The following is a 10003-nucleotide window of genomic DNA, read 5'->3' on the forward strand; positions in this document are numbered from 1 at the left end:
AAACATGCTCAGGTGGTCTCTGTGCTCCTGAACCTGGTTACTGTGCTTTTCTAAAGTCTATGAACCGAATATGGCAGTAAGCCCCTCCACTGAGTGAAGGTCTGATAAGAGGTAGCTTCCTACCTCATGTTTGATGTGACAGTAGGGCGTGTAACAAGCTTCTTATTAAAAAAAAATCAATTTCATCAATATCTCCTTCACATCCAGTTAAATAGACTTGGATTCTTGAATGGGAGTGATTAGGGACTTAAGAGTGGTTAGAATCAATGGCCTTTTGTGCCATATGTCCCCCCTCCCATAAGTAGGATCACGCTACTTCAAGACTTTCTGAAGATCAGACAGTAGTGGGATGGTACCTAATGGAATGAATATACTCGTCAGGGATGTGACTTTTAGGAACAGGATGATAACCTTTTCTGAGCAGAGGCTTTGGATGAAGGTGACACACTGAGAAAGATGAACAATAGTGCCGATCTGTTAAGAAAAGGAAAGTTACTATGAATATACATGATAAAAATTTCTTGTTCTTTTCAGCGAGGCCTTCCTAGTCAGATTGTAAGCAGTCTCTAGATGGACAGCTTCTATGAGTACATATGAGAGCAGATCTTGGACTTTTACTTAAGACTCAATCTCGACAAAGTGTCAGGTCATGTAGTAACAGTTGTCAGGAAGCTCAGGGACCTTGTCTCAGGGAGCAAGTGGTTGGTCTTTAGAAAAGAATTACAATTTGCTCCTAAATCAATTGTTAAAGATCCAGTTCCCCAAATGTAAAACTCCTGTCACATGTCGGAATCCAAGAACAGAAAAGAATGCATTTATACACATTTACACCTGGAAGCACCCACTGCCCATAGTGGGGAAAAATAGTGATGTTGATTGATGTTTTAAATATGACAGTACTAAGAAATGGCTGTTAAGTGTACCCATTTTGGAAAAGGCACTTTTTAATCTAAAGGAGGATTATATGGGTCTGGATAATTTAGCCTTACTACCAGCCCGTGCAACAAGCTGCTGAAGTCACACTTCCCACAGAGGAAGTTACAAGGTTAGCTGAGAGCACAGTGGTGGTTCCTGTTTCTCCATCTCAACCTTTAAGTTAAATTGATACCTCCCTGTTGCATGACTTTTCATCTGAGACAGTGTTTTGGAGGCTGATGCTAATGCCTTCTTTGGGCCTGATGAGGACATCACTCTTCCTCCTTTTATTCAAGTCGGACTAAACCATTCTTGCCCTCTCTCATCTCTGGAGTTTTCTGAGAGCTTCGCATACTCTAGAGTGGGGACATTCATTACATTGTTAATGTCTCATTGGTTTTCCCAGTGAGAAAGGAGCCAAAGTGATGCTTCCCCTTCTTTTACAGCATACCGAATTCATGTCGGTCTCAGCACGGTAACAATTCTTCGAACCCTGAGTGAAGGCTATGAAGTGGAGCTTCGCGGAAGAACAGAGCTCAAGGTATAATGACCTTTTGTTTGGGGAACCAAAGCACTCGGACACACCTGTGTCTCAAGAGGTCATGGTCTGTTGCAAAAGCTCACTCTGGAGTCTGAGACATGGAGCTGCAAGTTGGACAGGTTCTCGAGTTCAATTTAAGGCTTTCTTGTGCTTCATTGTTTTCCTTTTTGAAATATTAACCTTAAACGGGGTATGGGAGAATGGAAAACTCTTTCTGCTTATTTTCAGACTATACATTCTATCTTCCTATCTAAAAGACCTGTCTAGAATTTGGTTTACTAATGAGTTATACTGTTATTTATTTTGATTGTCTAATTTCCATTTTATTTACTCTTTGGCACTGCGGAACATAGCCACAGCATTGGTGAATTTAGATTTTCTTTTAGCCCACTCAGTGTCCACCCTTTCTGACTTAGGCACACCATTGGCCCATTATATAGACAGGTGTTTCTCCAAGGCCAGGGGGGCACAGGGATGGTGGGGATGGGCAGAGTCAGTTTCTATGAAAGACAAACATATTTTTTTTGTTTTGAAAACCAATCATATTTTATTGTTCCAAGGAAGTGTTGACCATCAAAGTGTCATGAGACTGCAAATATATTCCACGGGTATTATAATTGCTCAACATTTAATTCCAACCCCCGTTTCAGATAATCCCTTCAATTGGCTTTTCCAGAGAGTCATTAGTGAGAAATTAGGTTGAGAATTCTCCACATCTACTTCTGTATTCACTTTAGCCCTATATTTTCTAGAATTTTTATTATGTAGTCATGATGGATTTTTGCTAAAGGCTGTTTTCGCATCTATTGAAATTATCATGTGATTGTTTTTCCTTAAGTCCATTTACGTGTTTTATTACATTTATTGGTCTGGAAAGGTGAACATTTAAGAGTATTTTTCCTGTCTGTTGAGGCTATTATTTAAATGGGAATCTCCCTTTTGGAATTTCCACTGAATTTTTCTCCTCTCATTCTAGTCTTGTGGACCTAAGTGTAGGAGACTCCAGGAATCTGTTCTGGTAATCTGACTTGCTCATTTTCAGAAAATGAATCAAGACCTAGAAAGGTGAAAACTTTTGATAGAGTCATATAGTCATTTTCCTGCAGAATCAGGCTAAAATCTCACTAAACCTAATTTGCTTCCTTGACTCCATGGTATATGAAGGTGATTTTTAAGTGATTATTCATGAGGAAAAACAAAAGATGGCCAGTAAGAGCAGTGCATTTTTTTCTGTCATTGGCATGCTTTGTCTGAATGGTGACGGCAATTTCTATGTAATTCAGCTTTAAGAGTTACAGACTTGAAGGCCTAAGTCTGGTTGATTACCTCTTTCTCTACCCATAGTTGTTGAGCTCTTCCAATAGATCTTTAATATCTTCTGGCAGGTGGGATGACTCACTTTCCAGGGGCCAGAGGCTTTTCATCACTTCTGCAGAGAACTCACATGATGGGGTAGGATTATTACTTGGGCAGCAAATCGGATCACTCAAGGCTTTTGTGACTCTCCTGTACATTCTGTCATTTCCCAGCAGTGAGGAAGAAAGGCTGAAGCACTTTCCTCATATTGCTGGGTACAGACATTTCACCGAAAAGGACTGAAGAGCTCTCACTTTTGAAACGGAAAAGGAGAAAAATTGGCCTTAGTCCCATGGTTTTTCATTTTCCTTCTGCCCTACAGATTCCAGACAGGAACAGTTGCATCTTTAGCAGTTTCAAGTACACAGCTGAGAAATGAGGCTTAACTTCCAAACAGCCTTTTGCAACCCGAACATTCCCCTATCCCAAGGAATTTTGGAAGGTGTTAGAGCAAGCATGGGGAAGGACTGTTTTTTAAATGCCTTTCTGGGTCTGGGCTTTATGGTGGCAAGGAGTCTCACAAGGAAGATACCTTAAGAGTGTGGGGTTGAGAGTAAAGAGGGAAAAGCAATGCCTGAGGACAGGAAGGGATATTGAGAGGAAAGAAGAGGACACACAAAGAGAAGGGAGAACGTAAGAAAGGCTTTTCTGCTTATGTTTGTTCTGCCTCCCTCCCACAAGAGGTAGAAATTACACATTGTACAGAAGGAATCTGACATAGGAGGTTTCTACTGCATTGGAGACAGGTAATGTATGCCCAATCTGACATAACGCATAGCTACTACATTTCAAAATGTCTTCATTCAAGATTTTCATCCCTCATCCACTCTGTTGCTGCAAGCAAAAGTTGCCCAGGTACTTGGGCAGAAAATCCACATGTGCTCACCAAACAGCTGTGATTTCAAAGTTGATGGCTGCAAACATGGTCTCCTTCCAGCTGACTGATGCTTGAAATCCTTCCAGTAAAGCCTCTTTTCTTGAGCTCCACCTTTGGATCCAGTAGCAATGTTCTTCCTTTACTTCATTTCCTTCACTGAAGTAATTTGTTTGTTATGTGGTTTCCCTTAGTGGAATCCAGGCAGTGGCTTAGATTGGGCAAGAGAATAGAATGTAATAATTACATTGTGTGCTCATGGCGACTAGGTGAGTATAAAAAGAAAGAGGCCAAAATGGGGAAGCCGAGGTAGCTTGGGAGAGGAATCCCTTAGAGATGAGAAGCTTGGTGGATTTGAAGAGAAACTTCCATGTCCACTTCACTCCTGCTGCAGTATGGCTACAAGCAAGTTTACCAATTCCTACCAAGCCAGTTCTGTTTTTTCCCCCAGTATTTTCCTCCCGATGTGGCTTTATAAGACTCTAGACCATTTTTAGTCCTCCTTCCCTCAACTGGATTTACTTAAGTCAATGTTTTCACAATTTGGAGCTTGTTGATGAAATTTTGTATATATTGCAGCAATAAGTTCCATTTGTCAGAGATTTTTTAAAAAATTTATTATTTTTTCTTATTTTACATAACCAGAGATTTTTTTTTTTATAAACTTGCATTCTGTAAAGACTTCCCTAAACTATTGCTCTCAGCAAATGTATGTTGTCATTGCTGGAGGTGGGTGTTTTCAGACTTTGTCTCTAATTTCTGGAATTAAGTAGTATTTAGCACTCTGATATATAAATAATAGCACTGTTTTGTGATTTTTCTTCTCCAATCTTTTTTACTCCTTCTCTTAACACATAATACACACACACACACACACACACACACACAGGCAGATGAACTAAGACATGAAGATTTATACAGGTCTGTTCTCTAATTATTGCATGGCATCAGACAAGCTACTCTATCTCTGTGTTTCTGTTTATCTACATAGAGGTGTGCTCTTACCCAAGATTACCAGGAAGCTCATTAGTCTCACAACCTTTAAGATGCAAAGAGTTGTCTTTTGGCCTTCAGGTATAACCTGTGATTTCAACATACTGGAGAAACCATACAGTGTGGAGGTATAGGCATTGACAATTTGCAGTCTGGTAGACGTGAGTTCAAGTCTGTTATACTTGCTTATTAATGAGCCATTTAATGTCATGGACCTCAGTGTTACAATGGGTAGAATGAGACTGATAATAAAAACACCTTTAAGAGCTACAAGGATGACCCCAACTAACAATCTGAGCAACAGTGGAGAGGGTACCTTAAATGCCCTTCCCTGATAATGAGATTAATAACTAACTTATATGCCATCCTAGAACCTTTATGCAATAGCTGTTGGAAACAGAAGACGACACCCACAGCTAAACACTGAACTGAACTCCTGGAATCCAGTTGCAGAAAGGGAGGAGTGATAAGAAAATGGGGACAAGACCAGGCTACAGTAACCAACAGAGACAGCTGACCTGAACAGGAGCTCATGGACCCCAGACTGATAGCTGGGAAACCAGCATTGGACCAACTCAGACCCCCTGAATATGGGTTTCAGTTAGATGGCTTGGGCAGTTTAAGGGACCTCTGATAGTGGAATCAGGATGTATCCCTGGAGCACTTGGGAGCGCATTCCTCATAGAGCAATACTTCCTTAGCCTAGAGACAGGAGGGAGGGCCTAGTCCCTACTCCAAATTACTTGATAGAGTTTGTTGATCTCTCCTGGAAGGCATCACCCTCCCTGTGGAGTGGATGAGGAATGGGATGGGAGGGGTGTCGGGGGGGGGGTTGGGAGGGAGGGATGGAGAGGGAACTGGAATCGATTGTAAAATAAGAAAAATAATTAAAAAAATGGTGCCTAGGAAGGGGAAGAAAAGAACTTCTGTAAAGAATAAGACAGGAGATGTCAAAGCATCTTAAAAGTGTCATGCCAAAGTAAGATGCTTTTATTTGACATGCACACGGTTGGGGGCTGGGAATCCTCTGGGACTTCCTAGGGCTTGATATTTTTGCTTTGGTTGTTGTCCTACTTGTTTTCCCTCTTTCCCAGTCTTCAGAATAGCGGAAGTGGGTATTTAAATAGTGAGCTAGGATTCCAAGAATCTGCTTGGCTGAGCTCCAAACCTTCAGGGGACCCCTGGAGCTCCTTTGCATATGCTTTGATTTGGAACCTTGCTTGAGCATTTAACACTCCGATCTTTTGCAAGCATTAGTTTGGGCATTCCAGAGTGACCCAGGACCCACCCAAATCTCTTCATGGTCTTGTCATTCACCAAGTTTCTCTTGAAATTAATGTGCTGCCCTAGTGGCCTCTAGATATAAAGAGAGACAGTTAAACATGACCAAGAGTTGGATCCTCAAGTTTGAGTTTTAACAGTATGAACCTTATAAGAAATCTTAGTACTTGAAAGTTAGGAATAGCAGTTAATGGAACTGTCTGATCATTTACTAAGGAACTGTTCTGTAAGACATTTCACTGATTACAGTGACGAAAATGGAAGTAGTCAAATAGTGCCTAATGTTTTAGAAAAGGTGGCTTGGTAGTTGCTTTTTGTTAACTATTCTGTGAGATGCTTAAGGAGAGAACCATTTTTTTAAAATTTTTTTATATTTTTAATTATGTATTCATTTTTCTTATTTTTCATATTGATCCCAGTTCCCTTTCTCTCCCTCCCTTCCTCCACCCTTTCTCCCTCCCATCCCATTCCCCCCACCACTCCACAGGGAGGGTGATGCCTTCCAGGAGGGATCAACAAAATCTATCAAGTAATTTGGAGTAAGGACTAGGCCCTCCCTCCTGCCTCTAGGTTAAGAGAGTGTCCCTCCATGGGGAATGTGCTACCAAAGTCCTTTTGTGCATCCTGGTTCCACTGTCTGAGGTCCCTTAGACTGCCCAGGCCTTCTAACTGAGACCCATGTTCAGGGGGTCTGAGTCGGTCCAATGCTGGTTTCCCAGCTATCAGTCTGGGGGGGTCCATTAGCTCCCCCTTGTTCAGGTCAGCTGTCTCTGTGTGTTTCTGTAGCCTGGTCTTGTCCTCCCTCTCTGCATCTGGATTCCAGTTCAGCTCAGTGTTTAGCTGTGGGTGTCTGCTTCTGTTTCCATCAGCTACTAGATGAGGGCTCCATGGTGGTGGATAAGTTAGTCATCAATCTCATTATTATCAGGAAAGGGCATTGATGCTAGCTTTTCCACCATTGCTCCGACTGTGAGCATATTGGGGGTGGGGGAGTCAGTGAGTGGAGTGGGAGCTAGGAGAAATAGAAGGGAAGGAGAGGAAAGCATGTGGGAGCAGGAAGATTGAGACAGGGGAAGAATAGAGGAGAGAAAAGAGAGAGAGAGAGAGAGAGATGTCATAAAAGAGGGAGCCATTATAGGGTTGAAGAGAAAACTGACTTTAGAGAAATGTCCAGAGAACCATTTTTTTTTAAAATTCACAACTGTGGTATAGGAAGACTATAGAAAATAAAAGAATGAGTGATAGAGTATGTTCTGGGCTTTATTTTTCCTCTTCAGAAAACAGAGTAGCACCAAACAGTCCTACTATGTGAAAGTGAGTTAGTTACATGGCTGTCTATTAATGGAACTTGGGCTTTGTAGTATTCTTTTTCTACTTGTCTCATGGAGGGTTTGTTTGAACAAAATATTTGCAAACTGCTTGGAGACTTTAATGATATATGCTAATTGGTATATGGCCATTGTCATCATTATTTATTTTTATTTAAAAATTAGTTTTCATTCTACAAACCAACCACAGTTCCCCCTCCCTCCACTTCTCTGGCCCTTGTCTTTCCCCTTCATCCCATCCATTCTTCAGATGGTGTAAGACCTTCCTTGGGGAGTCAATGAAGTCTTACATACTGAGTGAAGGAAGGACCCAGTCCCTCAACCCTGTATCAAGGCTGAGCAAAGTATCCTACCATAGAAAATTGGCTCCAAAAAGCCAGTTCATGCACTTGGTATAGGTCCTGGTACCACTGCCAGTACCCCTGTCCCACAACAGATCAACTCATATAACTGTCACCCACATTCAGAGGGTCTAGTTTGTCCCATGTAGACTCCCCAGCTGTCAGTCCATAGTCTGTGAGCTCTTACTAGCTGAGGTCAGCTGTCTCTGTGGGTTTTCCCATCATGATCTTTAATCCCCTTGATCAAATGAACCCTCTTCCCTTCCTTCAACTGAACTGCAAGAGCTCAGCCCTGTGCTTGGCTGTGGGTCACTGCATCTGCTTCCATCAGTTACTGGGTGTAGGCTCTATGATGACATTTAGGGTAATCTCCAATCTGATTACAGCAGAAGGCCAGTTCAGACACCCTCTCCACTATTGCTATGAGTATTAGCTGGGGTCATTGTTATGGATACCTGAAAATTATTGTCATTATTGTTAAGGAAGGAATATATGTGATTTTCTGTCGAAATGAACATTTTGTTTCTTATGAAGTGGAGGAAATGAGAAGATAGGCAAAAACTAATTGGAAGGTGGAGGGAGAAGCACACTAAGAGAAAGGTTCACTAAGAAAATGAAAATCACCAGGAGGTGATTTGGGGTCATCAGAGAGATAGTCTGGTGGTGACTAGTATGAATTTATGATCTTTCTCTTCTAAGACCAGTGAATTATTTTTTCGAGACAGAGTCTCTTTATACAACCTTGGCTGTCCTGGAAATCACTCTATACACCAGGCTGGCCTAGAACTCAGAGATCTGCCTGCCTCTGCCTCCTGAGTGCTGGGATTAAAGGCATATGCCACCACTGCCTGTCAACCTGTGATTCTTGACAGTCAGCCAACTAGCCTATAAATGGGCACATCCTTGGGGTCTTACTCTATATAGAGGAATATATAGAGTCACAAAAAAAAAAAACACTGCAGAAATACAAACTTCTCACAACAACTAAGACACCCTGGGCTTGAAAGCAAAATTGGAAATGACATTCACATTCTCTCCTGGGTTTTTATACAAGTTGTTGGATTGTAGAGAACAGGGGGCTGCATGTAGTTTAGAAGGAAAAGACATTGGCTTAAGTAATGCCAAAAGATTGGGGCCAAAATAATAAACAGTACCTTCAGTTGACCATCCAGATGTGTGATTTGCTTTGAAGTAAAAAGTCCAAATGTTGCTGAAGATGGGGCTGCCTGGTGGTGCGTACACTGAATATCTGAATGACAACTCAAATTAATGTGGTGTTCACTTTGAATCCGGAGCTTGTCTTGCCTCAGGTGCATATGGTGAGGAAGCCATATAGAAAAATAGGTACAAGGAATATTGACACTAGAAGAACTGAGATTATTTCTAAGCCGAAATGAACACTTGTACTCCAATGACCAAAAGGATGTTTTTAGAAAAATTGGATCTTATGTGTTTAAGGTTTTCTGTATTTTCAATAAGGGCAAAGGCACAGAGGAGACCTTCTGGCTTATTGGAAAAAAAGGTTTCACCAAACCTCTTCCTGTACCTCCTCCAGTGAGCAAAGATGGGTAAGTGGAATTCAGACTTAACCACATGATCAGTTTTTCTATGCCCCAATCTGGCATACTCACTTTAAACCTATTTTGGTGTCTACTGCCCTGCAGGCAAGTGGGCCATGGCTTGCAACCAGCAGAGATTGCAGCATTCCAAAGAAGAAAAGCAGAAAGGCAGTTGGTGCAAAACAAGCCATAAAGGTAATGCAGTGGGAAAACATGGCACAAAAGCTTGCCAGATTTCCCAAGCTGGGGCTCCTTTTGGCATGTGTGCCAGTCTCAGACCTTATTCTTTTGGCAGAAGGCAGTATAACTGGTGAACTTCCAAGCTCCATTGAGTTGGGTGGAAAAAAAAACCTTATTGTAGAGGTCTGTGGCAGAGTGAGTTATACTTGAGGGCTATTGCCTGCCGTGGCCTGAGAGCCCTTTGTCTTCTACATTGATCAGATGGCTGAATACTAACAACTATGGCCTTTTAAAGCAGTTATCAGGCAGGTACACCTGTCTCTTATTGTTGAGCACCTGAGCCATATGGTTAGTTACTGCAGGTCTGTAGAGAGACTTACATCTATCTAGGTAAAACAGAAACATCCTTCGTTTCATGGGATACGTTGGCATGGCTGTATTGAAGGGGAGACTTATGTCACTTCCTCTAGAGGTACTGCTTGATCTTTTCCATTAGTGGAATCACTAATCAAATAAGATTCTCTATCCACTGGCTTGGAGTCAGGAGATGTCCCTTTTCCCTGCTAAGAGGAGATGGCTTTGTAGGAGCACCGGCAAAGATGAGATGGCTTTGTAGGAGCACCGGCAAAGATGAG

General features: G+C 41.8%; 1 protein-coding gene across 1 annotated transcript in view; it reads left to right on the top strand.

Moving 5' to 3' along the window:
• Gucy2f (guanylate cyclase 2F, retinal) overlaps positions 1 to 9381 on the top strand; it is an 84049-nt gene extending 74668 nt beyond the window's left edge. Inside the window, exons 16-18 of the mRNA XM_051178003.1 lie at positions 1362 to 1456; positions 9109 to 9197; positions 9294 to 9381. Coding sequence (XP_051033960.1) covers positions 1362 to 1456; positions 9109 to 9197; positions 9294 to 9381 — 272 coding nt within the window. The remainder of the gene's footprint in view (positions 1 to 1361; positions 1457 to 9108; positions 9198 to 9293) is intronic.
• The last annotated feature ends 622 nt before the right edge of the window (positions 9382 to 10003 follow it).

Source organism: Phodopus roborovskii, unplaced genomic scaffold (assembly GCF_943737965.1).
Source record: "Phodopus roborovskii unplaced genomic scaffold, PHOROB, whole genome shotgun sequence".
In the NCBI taxonomy this organism is placed as follows: domain Eukaryota; kingdom Metazoa; phylum Chordata; class Mammalia; order Rodentia; family Cricetidae; genus Phodopus; species Phodopus roborovskii.